This window comes from Podarcis melisellensis, assembly GCF_964234715.1.
Source record: "Podarcis melisellensis genome assembly, chromosome: 12".
NCBI lineage: Eukaryota > Metazoa > Chordata > Lepidosauria > Squamata > Lacertidae > Podarcis > Podarcis melisellensis.
Genome location: NC_138544.1, coordinates 15793893 through 15817621, shown reverse-complemented (window position 1 = coordinate 15817621; position 23729 = coordinate 15793893). Strand labels below are relative to the sequence as shown.

Genomic DNA, 23729 nt, shown 5'->3' with positions numbered 1-23729 from the left:
CAACTAAGCTGTTTTCCTAAAACCACGCCCATCATGCTCATGGGTACAGATGTGGCTGGAATGGCTGTGCAATCTAACTTCCCATGGGGAAACCTGATTGTGCAGCCGATCCCTGCAGAAAGCAGCTTTTCTGGCCCTTTGCTCAACTCTTGGGAAACACAGAGCTTGCAATGTGCTTTGCACAGCATTTCCCAAGCACCCAACAGCCAGTTGTTTGGCTATTGGCCTGGTAAAGTTGGACTGTGGTGATGGAGACAGATAAAAATCTGGTCCACCAGGTCAAAAAGGTTCCCCACCCCCTTGCACTCAGCCATGACCTAAAATTATGGCAATCCAGCCAGTTAGCAGGGTATGAACTCCAAGCTTTTGTGGGATACTTAAAAACCAAGGGAAACCTGATTGGCTTGGACAGCGAGGCCTAAGTGTCTTATGCCTACACTATGAAGAAGCTCACTTTGTTTTACCGATTGATTCACTTGCCACTTTAAAGGCATCTTCTCTAAATATTTATTTATCTAATTTATATGCCGTCCTACATCACAAGATCTCAGAGCTGTTCACAAGATAAAAGATGCTGAATTTTCTGTCCAATCCCCAATCACCTCTGAGCCTCATCCTGGCAGGCTTTGAGTTTGCACAATCCACTGTTATGAAGGCATAATATTTAGAAGCAACTTTAAAATTCAAGTCTTGTTTCAGATCAAATTGATGTAAGCGCCTAATGCATTTACAGACTTTCCCACAAAGAGCCATTTCCACAAGTCTACTCTACAGTCTCCACGGCGGCCAGATAAACTAAGACTCACATACCACAAGGCTCTCCTCAGTCTCCTCTTCTGCATAGCAAATGCTGTCACCGTAACCTTGACGTAGAGAAACTATACCCTAAGCAACTGCTTGGAGTGAATCAATGCCAGATTCTGAGCACAACCCAATCATCCCTGGTTTATCACCAGTGTGGCATGATAAATGCAAAGAGAACATGACACACAGAGAGAACAAAGTCGTACATTAACCTTGGAGCAAACCAATTTGTACTGCTGTGGAGGTTTCCATAACTGCCATGATATCACTACCTGCTGCCACAAGGCAACCCAGACTGTGCAGACAACACTTAGTCACACCCTTGTTTAGCAAGATCTATGATCAAGAAATAGAAACCCCAGAGTTCTCTCCTACATCTGACCTGGCCTTGCTCAAACCAACTTCAGGTTCAGCTGCTTACGGTGGAGGCTAGTTAGGCATAACTTATTATATGGTTTGATACTTAGTAGTTGGGTATGTAAAGATTTTACCACTGGAGAAAAGGAGATAGCTATTTAAAGGCCAATCAATTAAATGCTGCTTGTGCGTCAGTGAACTCAATATACTAGGTGCTTCTGTAGACATTTATATCAAGTCTGGAATCAGTAGCTTTCATGCACCCAAAATGCAAAATAAAAAGCTCTTCTTAGTAAACGTCTATACTAATGTAGGTCAAGGCAGCATGAGTAAAGCAGACAGCAAAACAAAAGCCTGTTATCTGCAATATATATTGGTTTTAATGAAAGCATCCAACAGGATTCCATGCTCTGCTTCATAACAGAAATATTTGCCATTCAGACGAAGCATCCAAAACAATTCATCTGTTTCAGTGGAAATGGGGGCGGAAAGGGGGAGGGAAGGAGAGAGACAGACAAGCACTACAACTTGACTGATGAAAGATCAGGCATGTTACCTGAATACTTTTTTGTTCTTGAACCCTCAATGATAGCAGACCATCACAAAAGCAGCACACAATGTGCACTCCCCTAGAAAAATCAAGAGTGATAATAGATTTTATTTTAGTAATAGTACAGAAGCCACCGAAAATAAAATGCTATTCCTTGGCCAGTGACAGTTGCCCTAAGTTGCAGAGATACTTCTAATTTCCGTAACATGTAGATTTTTTTAAAGTGCCTGACATTTTGATTCCCCCCCCCCGAAAAAAACTTCATCTCCTTTGTGCTTTTTTACATGCCAGGGCAAGCAACAATGGACTCCAGTGCTTAAGTCCTCAAAGCAGAACTCTATTGCATGCAAAGAAAAGAGAGACGCTTAATAAAGTGTGTGTAAAATTAGTGAGAAAGCTTGTTTTTTTTTTAATTATGTACTGCAGTCACTGATACTGGTAAATTAAGCAAACATCTTGTATGTCAAGTTGATTTCATACAAATATAATTTGACAATGATCAAACCAGTCTTAAAATCTGATACATTAGTAAAATGTAAAACAATGCAAGTGGCATAGCCTAATGAAAGTTATAACATACGGAAGAATCTAAGAAGAGCCTGCTGCAACAGGCAAATGGCACTTCCAGTCCGGTAGCCTGTGCTCAGAGTGCCAAAGTGATACCTATCGGAAGCCCACAAGCAGGACCCAAGGAAAAGAACACTCTCTCCTCCTGAAATTTCCAACAATTGGGATTCAGCAGCATTCTGTCTCCAACCAAGATATGGCAAGAAGCTCTGGATGTTTTGATTTTCCTCTTAACAAAGGACAAGCTTCAAACCTGTCTGTAGCTTTATTTTTACACATTTAGCAAGACTTCAATATGGCTGTTAACAATGCAGTTTCTTCCTGGTAAGTCAAAGGATTGTGATGAGTTAATACGGTCATGCTTGCCTCAACCTCTCTTTGTTGGCATGTGTACCTGTAGAACCGTACCTCTCAAAATAGGGTGTTATTTATTCTTGCCTTTCAATCAAATGACCCTAAGTTAGGATCTTACGTTTTCATTTGAGGGGTCCTATAAGCACACATCCAAAGCAGACATTTACAGCAAACTAATGGAGAGCAGAGTAGGGTGGACTCCAGGAGGTGGCCAATGCTGCATGTAACCATTGTTCTGAGGATGTTTACCCATTCTGAGTGCTTACATAGAGCCACAATGAAAACGGGAATACCAATATAAAAGACATATGACTTCCCTGAAAGTTTTAGACCTCAACAAATAAATCACTAAATCACTTCACAAAAGAAAAATGGTTTGCGTACATGAAGACCAAAATTCAAACCTTAGCATCTCCAATTAAGGGTCCAGGCAGGTCTGAATAATGCCTCTACCTTAGACCTTGGAGGGCCTGCCAGGTTAGACAATACTGAGCTACATACATCATTGGGCTGATTCAGGGCAAAACAGTTCTAGCACCTTATAGACAAACCAGTGTACTTGCAGAACAGGTTTTTGTAGTTTGAAATAACCCCTCTTCACTGTCACTTGGTAGGCACTGTTAAGCCCTCAGGTGTCATAGCTGTCTTCACTGTGAGAGTTACACCAAAGTTTGGCTTAGCATGTCATCTGGGCCCAGGCTAGTGGTTTGTCATGAGCTGTAGCCAAGATTTATTCTCGGTTTACAACTTGTGGCTTGCCTGGAGACAAATCACATGCCTGGGTTCAGATAATGCACTAAACCAAACCAAACCAAACCAAACCATGGCTTGGTTCAGAGCAGTGAGACCAAAGGAAGAGCAAAGCAGCTGTGAGCCACAATCTCCTCTCTGGGAGCCTGCACCAAGTCATGGTTTGATTCAGCGTTGCACGGAAACCAAGCCAATATACATCTGTGAGGGGAAGTAGCTACGAAGGCAGAAGCTAAGGCAGCACCCATGTTCAGAGTCCTAACTACTAAGATACTGACACCGGGGTGATCTGAACCTCCTAGAGAGACTTTTGGGGGTGTTTACAGGAAACCAAAAGCACTGAAAACATGCACAAGGGATCCATGCTAGCTAGTCCGCTCCCACACCCAATGTCCATGACAGTCATGTCCCTCACAGACAGGTGTGGGGCTCCTCAATATAAGGGGAAATACTGAGTAATTGCAGTAGTGGAAGATAGTGGTGTGTGTGTGTGTGTGTGTGTGTGTGTGTGTGTGTGTGTAGTAATCAGAAGGTTTCCAACAAATGGAGGTACATGCGGGGTTCCCCTTGGTCTGGACTCTGCTTCATCTGTTGCAGAATATGGTGGCTTGTGGGGGCAAACTGCTGCCAGGACATAAAACCTGGCTTGTAGGATTTTCGCCAACCGCCACTCCGCCACTGGATCAAATTCAAGGCATTGCCACTGTCAGATCCTTTACAACTCAGGACCAGGTTACTTGAGAGACAACCTCATGCCGTATATACTAAGTGGGTCGCTGCTGACTTCAGAAGAGCTTCTCCTTCAAGTTCCAAAGATATCAGAAGCCCACTCCACAGTAACTTGGAGCAGGCTGCACCAGTTTTGTAGAGCGGTATTCCTGTCGCGTTATATGACAAATGCACACTGTACTTTCTGGAAGCTATTGAATATATTCTTGTTCAAGGAAGCTTTGCAGCTAGATGGACAGCTCTCTGGCTGCTTAGGATTTGCTTGTGTTGTTTTTATTGTATTTTGTATATCACCTTAAGGTATGTCTGCGGAAGGTGATTAAACAAAATGAAAGCAGTAGCACCAGAGTGTCCCATTGAATGAACTAGTCCAGGCTCAGATTGACTAATGGAAAGGAAAGACTTGGGAAACTCAACTAGGAATTCAACCCACCATCGTTGTGAGCCTGGACCAGTTTATCAACAAGCAATTTTCTAGACACTACGGTGGAAAAACGTTATGGACATAAGCACGCTCTGTTGGAAACCTACTGACAACTATATATCTACATGTTTTTGTGTAGAACTGCCTCTGTTCTGACTCACAACTAAAGGATTTACACCAGGTGTTTCAGTCTACAATACCCATCCAGTGAAATAAAAGTTCCAGCCAGAAATAAATCTACTACAGAGCAGACCTAGAAGAGGGAAATGAATGCTACTTGTCACCCAAGTAAAATGTAAGGTGCCACAAAAAAGTTGTTAATGCATTATACAGTGGTACCTCGAGTTACAAACACCTCAGGTTACAAACGCTTCAGGTTACAAACTCCGCTAACCTGGAGGAGTTACCTCAAGTTGAGAACTTTGCCCCAGGATGAGAACAGAAATCATGTGCTGGCGGCGCAGCAGCAAGAGGCCCCATTAGTGAAAGCACGCCTCTAGTTAAGAACAGTTTCAGGTTAAGAACGGACCTCCGGAATGAATTTAGTTTGTAACTAGAGGTACCACTGTAGTTTAAAAATTTCACAATGGAGCTTCCCCTTTGAAGTTGTTTTGTTGAAAATGGGGACCAATAGGAATAAATGTAATCCTGCAAGTTCTGTAGTATTTGGATGTAGACTTGCTATGGTAAAAACCTGCATAGCCACATCCATTAGGAGACCACTCCAGTTGAGTTGCATGTATACACAACTGTTCAGGCACCCCTTCCATTGTTATTGTGGATGTTAGGTTCTGTATTCCACCATATCTCTCAGCCTGACATTTTGTACACAATTCCTCAACAGGATGCAACCAGCGCCCTTATATAAGCATTTCAAAGGTAAGATTAACACATTAGCTTAAACCCCTGTAAGTAAGATGACACTGTTATACAAATTATGGAAACACTGGGTGTTTCCAGTGTAAAAAATGTAAACAGTCAACACTGTATGAAATAAGCTACAATGTTAAACAATGTCACAATGCTCCGTCTTGGCGCAGCAAGCATTTTCCAATCAAAAATCCTTCTCAATAGTTCAGAAATTCCTACTTGGATCTTAACATAATCAAACCAGCAACACATACACACCACTTCCTGCAATAAAAATTGATTTAAAAAACAAAAATAGGTATAAATTAACAGTACTATATTTTCATCTGAAATAGAAAAGATCATTCCAGTATGCGTAACTCTGTCACAGAGTCGCAACCCTGGAAAAGACTGAGGCAGGCATAAATTGCAACCCTATCTGGTGTCTAAGCTGTTGCAGAAAATGCTGAAGTCAAGAACTTCCTTTGCTACTGACTCATACCACATCATATTTCAAACAAAATCCACATTGTGAGAGATCAATTACAGCTTTAGGATTTATTTATTTTTAAAAAACACCAAAACACTTTAGCTAACAGTATACCAAAAACTCACACTCAGCTTAGACCCTTTGAAAGCAACAGACCTAAACTTAAACCTATTGCTTTCGATAGGTCTGCTCCAATTATGACTAATGTTGATTAAAGCTGCAATCTGATACACACTTAACTGGGAGTAAGCCCCATTAAGCAGATTTCTGAGCAGACATACATAGGGCTGCAATGTAAGGTAGAAGAACTGCAAACCTACAAAATACAGTCATAAGGACAGAGAAACCCTGAAAAAGAAAACTGCTTTTATTGATTCAAAGAGCTACATCAACAAAATAATTGTGGTCTCTTGTGAGATGCTTATATGGTCAATCAAATAAAATCGCTCCATAAACATAGTGAAAGATAAGGCTCAGGGTTTGCCCTCAGGTACAGTTCCTAGCAGTCATAAGACTGCAGCAGTTGCAGACACAATTTATGACATCCTCGGAATGACCTTTAAAGTTAGAAACTGATTAAGTGTAGGACATTCCAGGTAGTTCTTATCCAGCAGAATCACGAGGTACAGAAAACAATCCCTGTGCATTTCTCATAAGAAAATGTACGCATACTGTATTGTAAATCTACACGTGCAAAAGCTCCACACCCTTTTTTCTCTGAACTGTTTTTAGTGACTTTTTGCATAGCTTTCTTAGCAACTCATTCGTATTTGTGAGATTATCAATTCCAATGGCAGAAGCATTTCAGTTAATGGCAAAAGTAAAACATTTGCTCAAGGGCTTATTATTTGCTTAATGTGTGGGATTCTACCTAGGGTTAGTAAATCAAAAGCTTTACTGGTACCAACCAAAACCACAATGTACTTGTGCAAGCTTGTGGTTTTTCAGTTAATTCTAATACAACTGTTTTACTATTCCTGCGTGGAATAGTCTTAACAGACCAGACCAGCTACTCTGGCTTTTGTTGTGTAGATGTAGAAACATCTCCGAATAAAACATAGTTGAATATCACCCTATAAAGGTGCAATTTTAAAAACTGGTTACATGATTATGGTGAAATCAAATCTAAGAGTTATTATAGAAGACACTGCAAGACAAGAAACTAGGGTTAGCAAACAGTGGAAGAAGCAAGTGTCATTGGAAAGCAGGGCAGCAAGGTCAGGGGTGACTCACCCAACTAATGAATATGCATATCGCCCAATTACATATTTGTAATACTGTACTTTAGTCTGCATGATGGCTGAAGTCTGCCTTAGAGTCTAGAGATTAGATACTGTTATATGAAAACAGAAGCAGGAAAATTTCAAAGAATGGATCTTGTGAGGGGCAAGAACTACAACAAGACAATCAACTGGAGAATGAGGAGAAAGGAAAACCAAACTAAGCCTAATGGCTCTGATAAGAACCTCAAGAACAGTCAAAGCAGAAAATAATGGGTCAGAGACTGCAGCTAACTTAAATCAGTTGCATTTACCCATGTGACAGCTTTAAAAGAAATAGAAGTAGCGACATTCAAACCTTGTTAAATTAATCTTGTATTTGGCTCCACTTCTTTCTCTTAGCATATTTTAAGAGCATGTGGAATGCACGACTGCATGTGTACATTTTAGACCATCCTAACCTAAGGTTTGCATCTGGCATGAATACAAAGCACCCCAAAGCTCCCAATTGCAGCAGAACCCAACCATGCTCCATCTTACAAAATATAAATTTATAAAATGCAAAATGCAGTTTCATTCAGGTTGTTTATAGCATGTGTAATGCCTTTCCAAGGACTCAACTAATTGCAAGACATCAGATGCAGCACCCGAAGAAAACTCCTAGGCGCCTAGTTGCTCAGATTCCTAGAAATGTTGTGCTGGTGCCAGAAAGTTCAGAACGTTTGTTCTGTCTTCAGAGAGCTTGCCTCTAAATGTATTATATTGGCTCCAAAATATGGATGCTGCTGCCTAAGTATATAAAACATTTCTCCAGCACCAATGATCCAGAATTGCAACTGTTATTTTGCTTGATTTATGTGTGCATGAGCTGTTGCTCATAATGGGCCCTGTTGTTCACAATGCCCATCAAAATAGGTTCCAACTGGGACAACTGATCTCAGTGATCATGGGTTGGAGGAGGCGTTACGCTAAGACGAGACCATGTCATTACCAAGGAGGCAGGTTTAGTCGTTATTTGAGGACTATCCCTTACTCCGGGTCTGGTCTTGTCCGGACGGATACTGGAATCAGCAAGGGATACCCACATGACCTGAAGGTGCTGCTGTGCAATGCCAGGTCAATGATTCATAAGGCTATTGCCATCCATGACTTGATCATGGATGGAGGACGTGACCTGGCATGTGTAACAGAGACTAGGTTGGATGAAGCAGATGGGCCTGTCCTTGCCGCTGCTTGTCTACCAGGTTTCTCTTACGCACAGCAACCCATGCCTTGGGGGGAGGGGTTTGCAGAGATTTTTAGGAAGTCATTAGTTTGCACCAGGCGTCCTATTGGGAAGACCTAGTTCTCTGAGTGCATGTTCTGAAGTTGGGCAATAGGGGAAGTACAGGATTCCTTTTGGTGTACCAACCTCCCTGCTGCACCAAGGAGGAATCCGAGCTGCTTCAGGTCATGGCGGATGTTCTCCTGGAGGGGCTGCTTGGGATTTCGTGGAAAGCATGGCCTCCATGGGGCTGTCCCTGAATAAGTCTGGCCCAACTCATAGTCACGGACATGCCTTAGACCTGGTGTTCACTTCTATGGATGTTAGTGATCTGACACTAAGTAAAAGTGAAACTAAAGAAGTGCCATGGCCTGATCGCTTCCTGGTGCAGCTGGACTTCTCCGCGACCCTTTCCCTCTGCAGGGAGGTGGGACCGATTTGGATGGTCCGCCCCCGCCACTTAATGGATCCAAATGGTTTCCAAAGAGTGGTAGGGGATGCTTTATCCCATGTTGATGGCCTTTCAGCTGATTCCCTGGTGGCCCGCTGGAATGTGGAGTTAACCAGGGCTACTGACTGTTTGGCTCCGAAGCGCCCTCTCCGATTGCATGGAGCCCAGACAGCCCCGTGGTTTTCCATGGATCTGAGGGCAATGAAACAATCGCTGAGATGGCTAGAGTGCTGGTGGCGGATAACTCATTTTGAAGCTGACCAGACATGGGTTAGAGCTCAATGTCGAGCCTACCAAGTGGCGACAGCGACGTCAAAGACTTTCTTCACTGCCTCTATTGCATCTGCAGAAAACAGCAGCAGGAGACTCTTTCAGGTGGCTCTCAATTTAGCGGAACCACCTGCTACATCGGGGCCCAGTACGGGCCACATGATCTCCTGCAATGATTTTGCAAAGTTTTTTTGCTGATAAAGTCACTCAGATTTGGGAAGAAGTAGACTCCACCATGGGAGCAGGGCCGGGGCGGGAGAGTGCTAGAGTCCTGTCTACACAAGTTGCGTGGGATCAATTCCAATCTGTTACCTCTGAGGATGTGGACAGGCTGCTTGGACGAGTGAAACCAACCAGCTGTCTCCTTGATCCTTGCCCATCCTGGCTTATAAAAGCTAGCTGGGCGATGGGCTTCGCAGGGTGGTGAATGCTTCTCTCTGTGAGGGAGCCTTCCCAGACCTGCTGAAAGAGGCGGTTATCAAACCGCTTCTTAAAAAACCATCTTTAGATGCTGCCAATATGGCCAACTATCACCCAGTCTCAAATCTTCCATTCTTGGGCAAGGTGATTGAGCGAGTGGTTGCTGAACAACTCCAGGCACGCCTGGAAGAAGCAGACCATTTGGATCCCTTCCAGTCTGGATTCAGGCCTCATCATGGGACTGAAACTGCCTTGGTCCCAGTGGGCTAGGGACAAAGGTGAGAGCTGTTTTCTAGTTCTGCTGGATCTCTTAGAGGCTTTTGATACCATCGACCATAACATCCTTCTGGACCGTCTAGAGGGGCTGGGAGCTGGGGGCACTGCTATACATTGGTTCCGCTCCTTCCTCCTGGGCCGTGTTCAGAAAGTTGTGGTGGGGGATGAGTGTTCAGACCCCTGGGCTCTCACTTGTGGGGTGTCTCAGGGTTCTGTCCTCTCCCCCATGCTTTTCAACATCTACATGCAGCCATTGGGAGAGATCATCAGGGGGTTTGGGCTGGGTGTTCATCAATATGAGGATGATACCCAGCTCTACCTCTTTCAAATCAGAACCAGTGAAGGCGGTGAAGTCCCTGTGTGAGTGTCTGGAGGTGGTTGGAGGATGGATGGTGGCTAACAGATTGAGGTTGAATCCTGAGAAGACTGAAGTACTTTTTTTGAGGGACAGGAGGCGGGCAGGTGTGGAGGACTCCCCGGTCCTGAATCGGGTAACTGTGCCCCTGTAGGACCAGGTGTGCAGCCTGGGAGTCATTATGGACTCACAGCTCTCCATGGAGGCACAGGTCAATTCTGTGTCCAGGGCAGCTGTTTACCAGCTCCATCTGGTACGCAGGCTGAGACCCTATCTGCCCATGGACTGTCTCGCCAGAGTGGTGCATGCTCTAGTTATCTCTCGCTTGGATTACTGCAATGCACTCTATGTGGGGCTACCTTTGAAGGTGACCCGGAAACTACAACTGATCCAGAATGCAGCAGCTGGACTGGTGACTGGGAGCGGCCGCCAAGACTACATAACACCGCTCTTGAAAGATCTACATTGGCTTCCAGTACGTTTCCGAGCACAATTCAAAGTGTTGGTGCTGACCTTTAAAGCCCTAAATGGCCCAGTATACCTGAAGGAGCGTCTCCACCCCCATCATTTTGCCCGGACACTGAGGTCCAGAGCCAAGGGCCTTCTGGCGGTTCCCTTGCTGCGAGAAGCCAAGTTACAGGGAACCAGGCAGAGTGTCTCCTCAGTAGTGGCACCCGCCCTGTGGAATGCCCTCCCACCAGATGTCAAAAAGAATAACTACCAGACTTTTAGAAGACATCTGAAGGCAGCCCTGTTTAGGGAAGCTTTTAACAGATCACTGTATTTTAATATTTTGTTGGAAGCAGCCCAGAGTGGTTGGGGAAACCCAGTCAGATGGGCAGGGTATGAAGAAGAAGAAGGAGGAGGAGGAGGAGGAGAAGTTGTTATTATTCCAAGAGTCAAAGGATAAAGTACAACATTTTGTGATTCCTGGACTGCCAACATTTGGTGTAGGCATGTTGGACCTTCACTTGCAGGGGTACAAAGCACAGTGCTCAGGTTTTTATAACCTTGAATCCTTGCCTGTGAGTGAATTAACATTCCAAATTGAACAAGACAGCAAGCTGCCCTAGAGCTTTCTCTTTTGAGTTTTGTGCTGTTTTCTGTCATGCTGTATAGCATATCATGCTCAAGAACATTTACTACACTAAGGCAAGAGACCACACGACAGAGCTGCTTGAGATATCGCTTAGACAGAGACTGAAACAGCTTTCAGTAAGGCACAAAAAGGTAACTAGCCGCTCCAGAGTTCAAAAGGCAGTTTCTCCTCTAAATAATCCATTTCAAAATCCTAGATAATAGAAATCATCTGGCCAATTCTCTACTTTTTAGGGCAATCATTAGTTAGTAGGACCTAGGTTCTACGTGGAAAACATCATCCAAACCAGCACAATATGATGTGCATTATTCCAACCTTCACAGGAGCCTATGTAGTCTTCTGGGGGCTCTAACCCTTTGTGGGTCATCACTGCACGGCACAACATTAGTATGTCATCTACTATGGATTTTGGAAAGTGGTTTGTCTGTCTGTTCATTCTCTTTTCAATTCGGACACATCTTTAGAGAGCATCACTAACTAAGTACAAGGGTTCCCAAGGTGGGGACAGCAGCTTTTAAAGATACTTGGATGCTGGTCTCCAATATTTTTTGCTTTTGAAAAATTCCTGGGCAGCACTGGGCACTCCCCACTATCAGGAAATAAAATTAAATATAGGCCTAAAGAAGGAAGGAATGCCTCCAATTGAATTACTACTACATGTGTGTCGCACCCTCAGTCAGAACTCCATATGGTGCAATTCTACAATGTGGTAGAGTGTGCAGAAAGCAGCTTCCTGCAAATCTCAGCTTTTTCTTTTTAAAAAAATAAAAGTTTCTAGAACTTTAGCAAATGTAGCAAAGTGTGCCAGCTAAAATCTCAGAATGAAGAAAACTGACTGAGAAGGACTCAGTGTGCTGTGTTAGCCCCTCCTTTGATTTGCAACAGTAGAAACAATTATGTAAATCAAGAAAAACTATGCACACATGCTCAATTTCTATTATTTATGAGGGTCATGGAGCTCAGCATTTCTGAGTACTGACTTAAAAAAAAAATTGCAGAGAGTATAACCACCATGTCATTTAAAGAAAATGAAATTCAGCACAACTATACACCAGTGTCTCGAACAGAGTAGAAATGAAAAGCTATTCCTGCCCTCTATTCCATCTCTTCAGTACCGAGTGTATCACTAATAGTTTTAACTCCTCAGCTCCAGGCTGTAGTTAAAAGGCCATTACCTCAGAAGCCAGAAATAGCACAAGGTAGGCATATCAGAAGGGTAATATGCAAGTAGAAAACTCTTGAGAATTGCACAAGCTATACAGATTATAGCTACACACAGTATAATAAGGAAGCAAGGGGGGTGCATTCTCCAAATAGGGAACCTTGTTACTGGTATCATACTTGACATCTGAATTGCCACTTTAGGAGCAGTGATCAGCTGTCTGTTCATAGAACATAGTGAATCATGAAGCCATTGTTTTTGATGTTGAGTGGAAGCTGGGCTACAGTCTTTCCGTACTGCTAAGTAAAGGTCATTTTCAGGGTCATATTTTTTGTGAGGAACAAGGAAAAGAAAGAAGAGAAGCAGTCTGAAACCAAAGTTTCAGCACAATATACCTTGTAGCAAGTGTCATGCTTCAGGCTCTGAGACTGGGGGATATGGAGGACCAGATAGAAACTTTCCATGATGTGCAGCTACTCAGTAACCCAGTTGTTCAAATCCTCCTCCAGGGTGGTGAAGATACATGAAGCACCCTCCTACTTTCTCAGATTTCTTATCAGGTATGTTAGTGCAATAATGAGGTGGTTACATGCAACAATTGACCAAGGTAGTCTTGGCTTATGAGCCAGCCTGGGTGTGTGGTTGCCCACATATCTTTCCCCATCCCAGGATCTCCAGGATGCGCAGAGAGCTTGGGGAAGAGACAGGATTCCTCTCATTTGCAGTGTGGCACAAAAAAAGGAAATAAAAGAGCCTTATGGATTTGTGCCATTTTTTAACCTTCTCCAACCCTCACTGCTTCTCTGCTTGAAGCATTCGACATTGGAAAGATGTATTATGAATCCACACATGTATTTGTAGATGCCTGGCTATATGGACAAAAAGCTAAGTCGCAATCTTCCTTAGAAAAGGCTGCTCTGTCCATCTTCCCTTGCAATCAACAGCAGCAGAGGTGGATAACTTCTTTCCAGTGTGGCTTTATACTTCACATGGGGCAACAATGAGGCTAAATAGATACGGCTGGTGTTCTGCATGAACTGCTAGCACCAACAGGTTTGATCTGTCTTCTATGAATATCATACTAAACACTGTTGTGGTTGTACAGTAGCTTTACAAACTTCCTTACTGTAATAGCTTTACATTTCTAATCTGTTTTAAAATCCACGTCACACAATGGCTTATTTAATATCTAACCATCTAAAAAGATCACAACAGTTCTCAAAGAGTCAAATAGGACAAGGCTCTCTCTAGACTAAATGCCTTCACCAATGGAATAATAATTTTAAAACCCTGTAAAATAGCATGTTTTACATACTGGGCAAGACAGCAAGAGACCCGAAACATTATCTTAGCATAGTTGTAAAAGGCTGCAAACATCATTGAGTGTAGTGGAAAATATGGAAATTTAATAGTTGTGGGAGAGAATGAATTGCACCGATTAACCAGCATGTTAGAAAACTATCAAATATAAGTAAAAACCTTTATGTACATGTCAGGGAACTGCCATCTAAAGCGCCGGGGGCGCAAAGGCTCACTGAGGTTGAGAGAGGAGTAGCAGCGGAAGAGGGAACCAGTAGAGGGCGAGCAAGAACTCCAAGGGAAAGTGAGTCGGAGGGATGGCTCAGAGACGCTTCCAGCGAAAACAGTGGGGAGGTCTCAGGACCTCCTATAGGGACACCCACACCTCGCCGGAAACTGTCACGCCGAGAGGCCAGACGACGTGTTTCCGTTAAAGAGCTTTTATGTTGGAAACGATTCCGAAAGCAGCCACTTTCGGATTCTACTAGTGATTGACGCAGCCATGCTGGAGGGGCTCCGTCACAGGCAGAGGTTTGAAAACCTGATCAAACTCTGAGGGACTTGCATTTTACGCACAAGCAGCTCATCGTCCCATCACAGCAATCCGAAAGTCACCGAAAGCCAGCTTGTGCAGGGAGAAGCATCATGAGCAACCCAGCCGGAACCGGAGGAGCAGGAGCAGCTGGAGGGGGTCCAAGCCTGGAAGAAAGGTACAGGGCGTTGGAGATCCAGTTGGCGCTGCAAACGGCGAGGCTTGAGGAGAGGAGGGCTCAGGATGCAGAAAAGGGAAAGGAGAAAACCACCCCGCTCGCCAGAAAGGTGCCAGGATTGGTGCAGAAATTCGGGGGGGATCCCAGGAACTATCATGCCTTTAGAACAGAGATGCAATACGCTCTAAACTTGCAGTTTGATGACTTCCCCGACGAGGAATCGCGAGTGGCTTTTGTGATTGGCCATCTCGAATCCGGGGCGAAGGATTGGGTTAGACCCCTGATGGCAGCGAATAATGAGATCCTAAAGGACACGAGGAAGTTTTTTCGTGCCATGGACCTGATGTTTTCCAGCGATATTGAGCAGGGGGTGGTGCGAAGGCAGTTAATGGCTTGCCAGCAAGGAAGCAGATCTGTCCGTGAGTACTGGACTGAGTTTACTATGCTGATTCATAAATTGGGGTGGGACCTATCGGCGGAGCCCATCCAAATGCTTTTCGAAGAGGGGCTTTCTTCAATCGTCAAAGATGAGCTTTCCCGGGGGCCCAGGGCGGAGTCTATGGATCAGTTAACCAAATCTGCGCTGTGCATAGGAGCGCGCCAGGAGGCGAGGGCTTTGGAAAAGCGGGAAGGGAAAGGAGACCGTTGGAGGGAGTTCCGCATTCCAGACATTCCAGAGCCACCTTTCCCGCCGGCAGAGCCGATGGAAGTTGGAACAGCGCGGGCGCGCGCAGTTTCAAATCCCAGTGAAGGGCGGAAGAAGGAGGGAAGGAGCGCCAAGAGATGTTATCTCTGCCAACAGCCAGGGCACTTTGCCAGAGTCTGCCCACAAAGAAAGGAATGGCAAGGGATGGCAGGAGCTGTTGGGGGAAAGGAAGAGGAAGGCAAGGAGCAAGTAAAAGCCAACGCCTGGCTGCCACCGTCGGGGCACAGCAGCCAGGCCAAAGAGCAGTGAAAGTGCCCATGCCGGAACCTCCCAGACCCGCTTTAGTGATAGAGGTGTTACTAGAACTGCCAAACGGACACCCACTAAAGATCAAGGCGCTTTTGGATTCAGGCAGCTCCTGTAATTTCATGAGTAAGGAGTTTGCAGCTGAGCACCAGATACAGACCATCCCTTTAAGTAACCCCTTGCAGGTGACTACGATTGACGGCAGAGAGCTGTTGGGGGGAGAAGTTAGCCAACAGACTGTCCCGATGATAATGAGGGTGGCAAGGCACACCGAACAGATAGCGTTTAATGTGGCCATCCTGGGAGGAGCGCCCATCATTTTGGGGATGAGCTGGCTGGCGCTACACGATCCGCTAGTGGGCTGGCATCAGAGGGTGGTCTCCTTTGGGTCAGCGCATTGCCTAGAACACTGCAAGGAGGGGAAGGTCTCGGGAGGAGACAGAGTCACCCTAGCCGGGATGGAAGTGATGGGCAAAGGGAAGGTGCCCCCGCAATACGCAGATCTGAGCAACGTATTCAGCGAAAGGGAAGCAGACAAACTGCCACCGCATAGACCCTTTGACTGTCAAATCAACCTACTCCCTGGGGCCCAACTCCCAGTAGGCAAGCTGTACGCCATGTCAGACAGGGAGATGCAGGAGCTGAGGGAGTTCATTGACAAAAACCTGAAGCGAGGTTTCATCAGAGAGTCCCGAGCGGTGGGGGGCAGCCCAGTGTTTTTTGTGGACAAAAAGAACACAGACAAACCGAGACTGGTGTGTGACTTTAGGGCCCTCAATGCAGTGTCGGAGCCCCTGGCTTTCCCTATGCCCCGAATTGATGACATTTTGACCAGAGTAAGGAAGGGAAAGATTTTTACAAAGCTGGACCTGCGGGGGGCGTACAATCTGATACGCATAAGGAAGGGAGATGAATGGAAGACCACCATGTTTACCCCTTTGGGAGCCTTTGAATACCTCGTTATGCCCTTCGGTCTACAAGGGGGCTCCGCGTGTTTTCAAGCTTTTATAAACCACGTTCTGGGACCTTTGCTCTACAAGAATTGTGTGGCCTTTTTAGACGACGTGTTGGTGTATTCGGAAGATGAGGAACAGCATGTGAGGGACGTTCGAGAAGTGTTGGGCAGGCTGCAAGCCAACCAGCTGTGGGTGAAACTGGAGAAGTGCCAGTTTCATACCAAGGAGGTGGAATTCCTGGGGTACCGCTTGTCAGACAAGGGATTGGCCATGGATCCAGGCAAGGTCCAAGCGGTACTGGAATGGAAGACACCGAAGACCAAGAAGGACGTGCAAAGATTCTTGGGGTTTGGGAACTTTTATCGGAAGTTCATCAAGAACTTTGCCCACTTGACGGCGCCCATCACCGACTGCCTCAGCAGCAAGAAGAAATTTGTTTGGACGGTAGAGGCGGATCGAGCCTTTGAAGAACTGAAAAGGGCTTTCGCCTCGGAAGAACAACTTCTGCATGTGGATTTACGAAAACCCATGAGAGTGGAAACCGATGCATCCGACCGGGCGGTAGGGGCGGTCCTTCTTCAACCGGGGAGGAGTGCGTCGGAGTGGAGACCGTGTGCCTTCTTCTCGCGGAAGCTGAACAAATCCGAGAGGAATTACACGGTGTATGACAGGGAACTACTTGCCATTCACGAAGCATTCCGGAGGTGGAGACATTTATTAATTGGGGCACAACACAAGGTGCAAGTGTGCACCGACCACAAGAATTTAGAGTATTGGAGAACAGCTCGAGTGCTCAACCAACGACAAGTGAGATGGGCACAGGAATTCTCCAAATTCAACTTTGAAATTTGTTATGTGCCAGGCCCAGAAAACGTCAGGGCGGACGCGCTCTCACGCAAACCAGAGTATTGGGAAGGGGAGGGGGTGATCGAAGAGAGACATGTCATCCCTGAGGACCGCTGGGTGTGTGGGGCGGCGCTGGTGGGGCAACGAGAACTGGTAGAGGAAACGGAAAATGATGAATATGCCCAGGATAAGCTCAGAGGTCTCAGGGGGGAGGGCGAGAGTCCCGGAGGTTTTGAGGAAAGAAATGGGGCATTGTATTACAAAGGGGCACTGTATATACCCGAAGGTGAATTGAGGGGGAGAGTACTCAAGCAGTTGCATGATAGCCCCACGGCGGGACATTTTGGACAACACAAGACCATGTGGTTGGTTACCAGGGAATTTTGGTGGCCTAAGGTGAGGGAAGATGTAAGGGAGTATGTAAGAGGGTGTGACCAATGTCAGCGAGCCAAAGGGGAAAGAAGGGCGCCGGCAGGGTTATTAGAACCATTACCCACACCAGAACGGCCTTGGGAAGCAATATCAATAGATTTTATGACGGATCTGCCAAAGTCCAAGGGGAAAACAGCCATCATGGTAGTAGTAGACCTGTTAACTAAGATGTGCCACTTGGTAGCATGCTCACATGCAGTCACAGCGGAAGAAACAGCGAAGTTGTTTGTAGAACACATCTTTAGGTTGCACGGGGCTCCCTTGAGGGTGATCTCAGATCGCGGCAAACAATTTACTTCCAGGTTCTGGAGGAAGCTCATGAGCTTGCTGCACGTGGAAGTCAATTTTTCAACTGCCCAGCACCCTGAAACCAACGGGCAGGCGGAAAGAGCAAATGGCATTCTTCAACAATATCTGAGGTGTTATGTCAATGACAGAGAGAACGATTGGGTCGAAAAGTTGGCTTTGGCAGAATTTGCCTACAATAATGCGGAGAATGTGTCCACAGGGATGAGTCCCTTTTTGGCTAATTACGGGTGTCACCCCAGGGCATTTCCAGGGGAAGGAGGGGAGAGATGGAGCGTCCCAGCGGCTGAACATTTTGTAGAAGAGATGGAAGCGATCCATCATCAGCTCCAGCTCAACTTAGAAAGGGCTAAGGCACAATATAAGAAGCAGGCAGACAAGAACAGAAGGGAAGGTGAAACCATAAGGGTGGGGGATCAAGTGTGGTTGTCAACCCAAGGGTTGCCGTTCAAAGGGGGTTGTAAGAAATTGAGGCCCAGAAGATTGGGACCCTTTGAGGTCATTCAGCAGGTCAACCCGGTAGCTTTCAAACTCCGATTACCCAACCACATGAAATTGCACCCAGTGTTCCACAGGTCGTTACTGTCACCATACAGGGGGGGACGTGAAGGGGAGTACGTCAGGGGACCAGCCTTGGAAGAGAGGGAACGCCGCAACCATGTAGCGGAAATCCTCGATTCCAGGTGGAAGGGAAATCAGGTGGAGTATTTGGTGGCGTGGGAAGGGGAACCGGAGTCAGAAAACACCTGGGTGAATGCAGAGGAAGTCAATGACGAGGTTTTAACAGAAACGTTCCACCAAAGGTTCCTGAGGAAACCTCAGCCGATAGCAAGGTTTAGGAGGGAGTATTTCGGCACCACCGATGAGGAAGAGGAAATGGAAGGGTTCGCGGAGTCGGAGTTGGAAGAGGGAGTGGACTCCGATGACGAAGATTACCGAGAGAGTAGGAACAGCAACAAGTGGAGGGAAGTGTTCGCGACGTCGGAAGATGAAGGAGGTTCTTTCAGGGGTTTTACCTCCTCACCGCCAGTAGGGGAGGAGACGGGAGGGGGTGAAGGGGGCCCTGGAGGGGAGGTGGATGTCAGGGAACTGCCATCTAAAGCGCCGGGGGCGCAAAGGCTCACTGAGGTTGAGAGAGGAGTAGCAGCGGAAGAGGGAACCAGTAGAGGGCGAGCAAGAACTCCAAGGGAAAGTGAGTCGGAGGGATGGCTCAGAGACGCTTCCAGCGAAAACAGTGGGGAGGTCTCAGGACCTCCTATAGGGACACCCACACCTCGCCGGAAACTGTCACGCCGAGAGGCCAGACGACGTGTTTCCGTTAAAGAGCTTTTATGTTGGAAACGATTCCGAAAGCAGCCACTTTCGGATTCTACTAGTGATTGACGCAGCCATGCTGGAGGGGCTCCGTCACAGGCAGAGGTTTGAAAACCTGATCAAACTCTGAGGGACTTGCATTTTACGCACAAGCAGCTCATCGTCCCATCACAGTACATTACAACAGAAAGTATCCCAAAATTAAACAAACATATAATACTTAACTAAAACACAACATTTTGTGTGGTCTGAGAACTTCTGATGTTATAAAAAGGAACCACTTGTCACATGTTCTAACCCATGTTCTATGCAACAGAAATATTCCTGTATCTATATAGTATAGATACTATATAGTATCTATACCCTCAAGCCTACACACTTCTCCACATTGTAGTTTTAAGGAAAAGATAGGGACCCAATGTCTGACCACAGAAAGTAAAAAGTACATACAATAGGACTCACTGGATCACACAAAATGCTAAACCATAGTTTGACATTATATGGATGAGACACACTGAACCCAAGCAAGTATTGGGCTCACATAGCCCCCCTTATTCCTTCCACGCAGCCACAAGAAAGACTTCTGTAGTGCTTACTTTTATTTCCAAATATTCTCAACTTGGCATTATGTGAACAAGGAATCCTAGTTTAAAGCAATGATTAATTCCTAAACAAACCAAATTCAAACCATGGGTGATGCAAGTTATATTGTTTGGCAGCTACTGTTTGTATTAAACCAGGATTCCTGGTTTCCAAATAACATTACGAAGAGATCCTTTTAAATTGAAAGTAAACTCAGTAGAAGTTGTTCTTCTTGCCACACAGGAAAAAGAGGGCAAAAGGAGAGGGGTGTATCTGAACCCAATGTTTTGCTCAGGATTGCTCAGTGCTAAAATGTTATTTGTTAATTATATTATTTCTGTACTCTTACGAGAAGTTAAGTAAGTGTGCATCTGGATAAAAGAATCTGGGAACAAAACAGACAGAACCACCAACTCCTGGTTTACTAACTTAAATCTGCTGTTTGTGACCCACAAATGTATCTGCTCTTCAATGACCTGCTATATTGACACAATTTTTTGTTTTAGCCTTGATGGTCAATTATTGCCAGGATTTCTGATATAACCAATTTTCATTTTCAGTACTCTACTCCAGAGGAAGGAGATATTTTTGTGCCCCATTCAGACAACACCAAAAAGGAAACTAGAAAAGACTGACTTGCACGACTGAAATACCAAGATTTTATGTCCAAACAATAATTGTATCCCAACTAGTTTCCCAACTAGAATGATTATGGCTCTTGAAGAATGAAATGAAAACAAAAACATTTAAGAGAGGCATCAAGGGCAGACTAGAAATGAAATGGATGAATTAATTAACAGAATGGGTCAGCAGAAATGTGAGGTTTTTTATCAGTGTCAAGTAAGCATTAGTAAATAGTTCTTTGTATCTGCTGGTTTAAATAATTGTATCAACTTAGTTCACAGCTGATCTTAATTCAGTTACGTACTACAAGCAGTAATTAGCTTACTTTCTTACCATTGTAGGTTATCCTTGGTTTTGTCAAACACATCACAAGATGTAAATCCATTTCATCCGAAGAGACAAACTTGGAACAAACAGGGCACTTGAATCCTAAAGCAAAAAGAAAAAAGGAGAGAAAAATATTGAGAAGTGTGACAACTTTTGTATCTGAAGAAGTGTGCATGCACACGAAAGCTCATACCAAGAACTAACTTAGTTGGTCTTTAAGGTGCTACTGGAAGGAATTTTTTTTGTTTTGACTATGGCAGACCAACACGGCTACCTATCTGTAACTGGAACTTTTGTATAGCTCATCTTTTCATGATATGTAAATCAAAATATTTCTTTGGTTTATGGAAGTGTCATTATACACAGGTATTAAAGGACAACACTGCTTTAGAGGACAGGTGCTTTGCGCTTAATACAAGTTAATGATGCAGGCATACTTTATTCTTTGCAAATTCATTTTGATACAAACTGGGAAAAGAGAGTGTGTGGAAGCAGTTCAGTTCTGGGCTAAACTAAGTTGGCTCTCAGCTCAAAAAACTTCACCTTGTGAAATCTGGTAGTGGCCTACGACAAGAGATGGCAACCTAGCCAATATTCACTTCCAATGTGAGAGAGAATGAATCAAGATTCATGTAAAGCTGGACTATATGACTGCAGATTCACATTGCCCAAGGCAGGGACAAAACTAGGCTTTATTTTACATGGGTCAAAAACCCAGTTTGGTACCCCCCCATGCACATTTGCGCACGCACGCACGCACACACACACAGGTTGGGAGCATCAATGGCCCTCCTCTGGCGGCTTCACCAGGGGTAAAAAACCCAGCTAGATGCCCCATAGCTACGACTCTGCCCAAGGAACCAGTTCATCACAATGTAGTCTCTGAAAATCCTTGTTGTGACCTTACCCTACATATGTAGGAATCTCTCTATCCCTGTCACATACTAGCAACCCCATAATTAGGACTAGGAAGGATTAAATCAGTTTTGCATGAAACTAGGTCAGAGAGGCTAGACATCTGCATGACCACAATTGCACAGTGAATTGTGGTGTCTGATTTCCAGTACAGCATCTGTTGTATACTTCACTTCTGATAATCTTAGCTTTGTTTAAGAACAATATCAGCAAGTAATAACCTCTTCTGGCTTTATAAAATGAATATGAGACAGACAGCTCCACTTTTACATTAAAAATGCACAAATTAAAACTTGTGAGATGTCCAATAAATGCTAACTATTTTTATGAAGATGTAAATATTTCTATATGCTTAAGACTTTCTGTCCACCAGATTAGGCTGTTTTGAATGTTACACAAAAGTTCAAGAAAAGTCTGACAACCCCAATATTGGAATAGATGAAATTCACCATTGCTCCCCCTCTCCTGTTAAATCAGAAATACTGACTTGGAGATCCACAGAAAACACGTTTGCCATAGAAATAGAAAAGAAGTTAAATACTATGATCCTGCATTATTGATATGGCAATGTTACTGTAAGTCTAGATACCATGGCAAACCCCATTATCAAACAAAATAATGGAATAAACCAACCAACCAACCAACCAACAATTGTACAATTGTGATTTTACACTTACATATTGTTAGCATTAAAAGGACCAGGGAATATTTTAGATGAGTACAAGCTTCTGCTGGAAGTCAGCATGTTTGCATGGTCATAGTAAGCTACAGTTTGAGATAAATCCGGCAATCAAGGCAAAACCTCCGTTTTTAGTCACTGCATGAGGTCAAGGAAACTACAAAGTACAAACCAGGATGAGAGACAATAAAATACTACTCCGGAATTAATTTTGTTTCAGGCAACATGCTACTGAACTCTAAACAAATCCACTTTTCATGAAGGAAAAAGAAGAAACGAGCATTTTATTTTACACAAAAAGTGCAAGATGCCGGGGCAACCTGGGGTCCTTTAGATGTTGCCGGACTACAACTCCCATCATCTCTGACTTTTGGTCCTGCTGGCTGGGGCTCATTGGGGTTTGACAACCTCTGAAGGGCCACCTGTTCCCCCATCCCTGGCTGAAGGGAACATTCATGGACGTTCTTGCAATAGCTTTTTGATCTACTTGTGTTGTAGTTCAGATATGATGATACATTGATATAAGTTCTGTATTGTGGGGTGGGGGGGATATGATGTGTGAAAAATGGCAGAGAATGACCCCTGAGTATCTCCTGAACCCAGCTCCTTGATGTTTTGAATTGATGTCTAGTTTTGTTCTAGTTTAGCTTATGAAAATAACTCCCACAATTTTGACCAATGTAATAAAGAGGGAAGTGTCTTTTTCATTTGAAAAAACCAAGCAGGTACATAAGATACACTGAAGGTGTACATTGGCAAAGTCTTCTGAATGCCTAATCTGAAAACTGGTACAATAAGGCAACATTTCCTTTAAGTGAACAGCCCCCTTGCCTAACCAACAAATCCAGAAAGCCTTCTTGTCAAAAGAGGAACATCACTTGACCAGTATACTTATTCTATACTAGTAACAGGAACAGAACCAGAATGAGAACAGAGCAATATACAAACAAAACTCAAAGTGGGAAGTAGTATTTATTACATGCTGAAAACTGTAGGCTTACTGAAAATGTGCTAAACCCAGAGAGGAACTTGCTACTCCCTGGTCCTAACATCATCAACATCATCAGTTAAATTTCTATACAACCCATCATCCAAGGATCACATGGTAGCTTACAATATAAACCACAAAAATACACATCATAATAATAAACAAAAACATTAACTTGCGCACACACAGTTTAAAAGGCCATAGATAGTCAAAGGCCTGAGAGAAGAGGAATGTTTTTGCCTGGCACCTAAAGATATATAATGAAGGCGCCAGGCGAGCCTCACTGGAGAGAGCATTCCAAAACAGGGAGCCACCACCGAAAAGGCCCATGCTCGTGCTGCCACCATCCGGACCTCTCTCAGAGGAGGCGTACGAAGAAGGGCCTCAGGTGATGATTGCAGGGTCTGA

General features: G+C 44.6%; 1 protein-coding gene across 3 annotated transcripts in view; it reads right to left on the bottom strand.

The window, feature by feature from the left end:
• The window catches only part of ZNRF2 (zinc and ring finger 2), a 57435-nt gene that overhangs the window by 7967 nt on the left and 25739 nt on the right, over nucleotides 1-23729 (bottom strand). For 2 of the 3 annotated variants that reach the window (XM_081883067.1, XM_081883066.1), the window contains exon 2: nucleotides 20746-20841. In XM_081883067.1, the coding sequence (XP_081739193.1) occupies nucleotides 20746-20841 (96 nt within the window). Of the gene's footprint in view, nucleotides 1-1717; nucleotides 1791-20745; nucleotides 20842-23729 lie in introns of all 3 variants that reach the window. The other variant, XM_081883068.1, reaches the window with a different exon arrangement.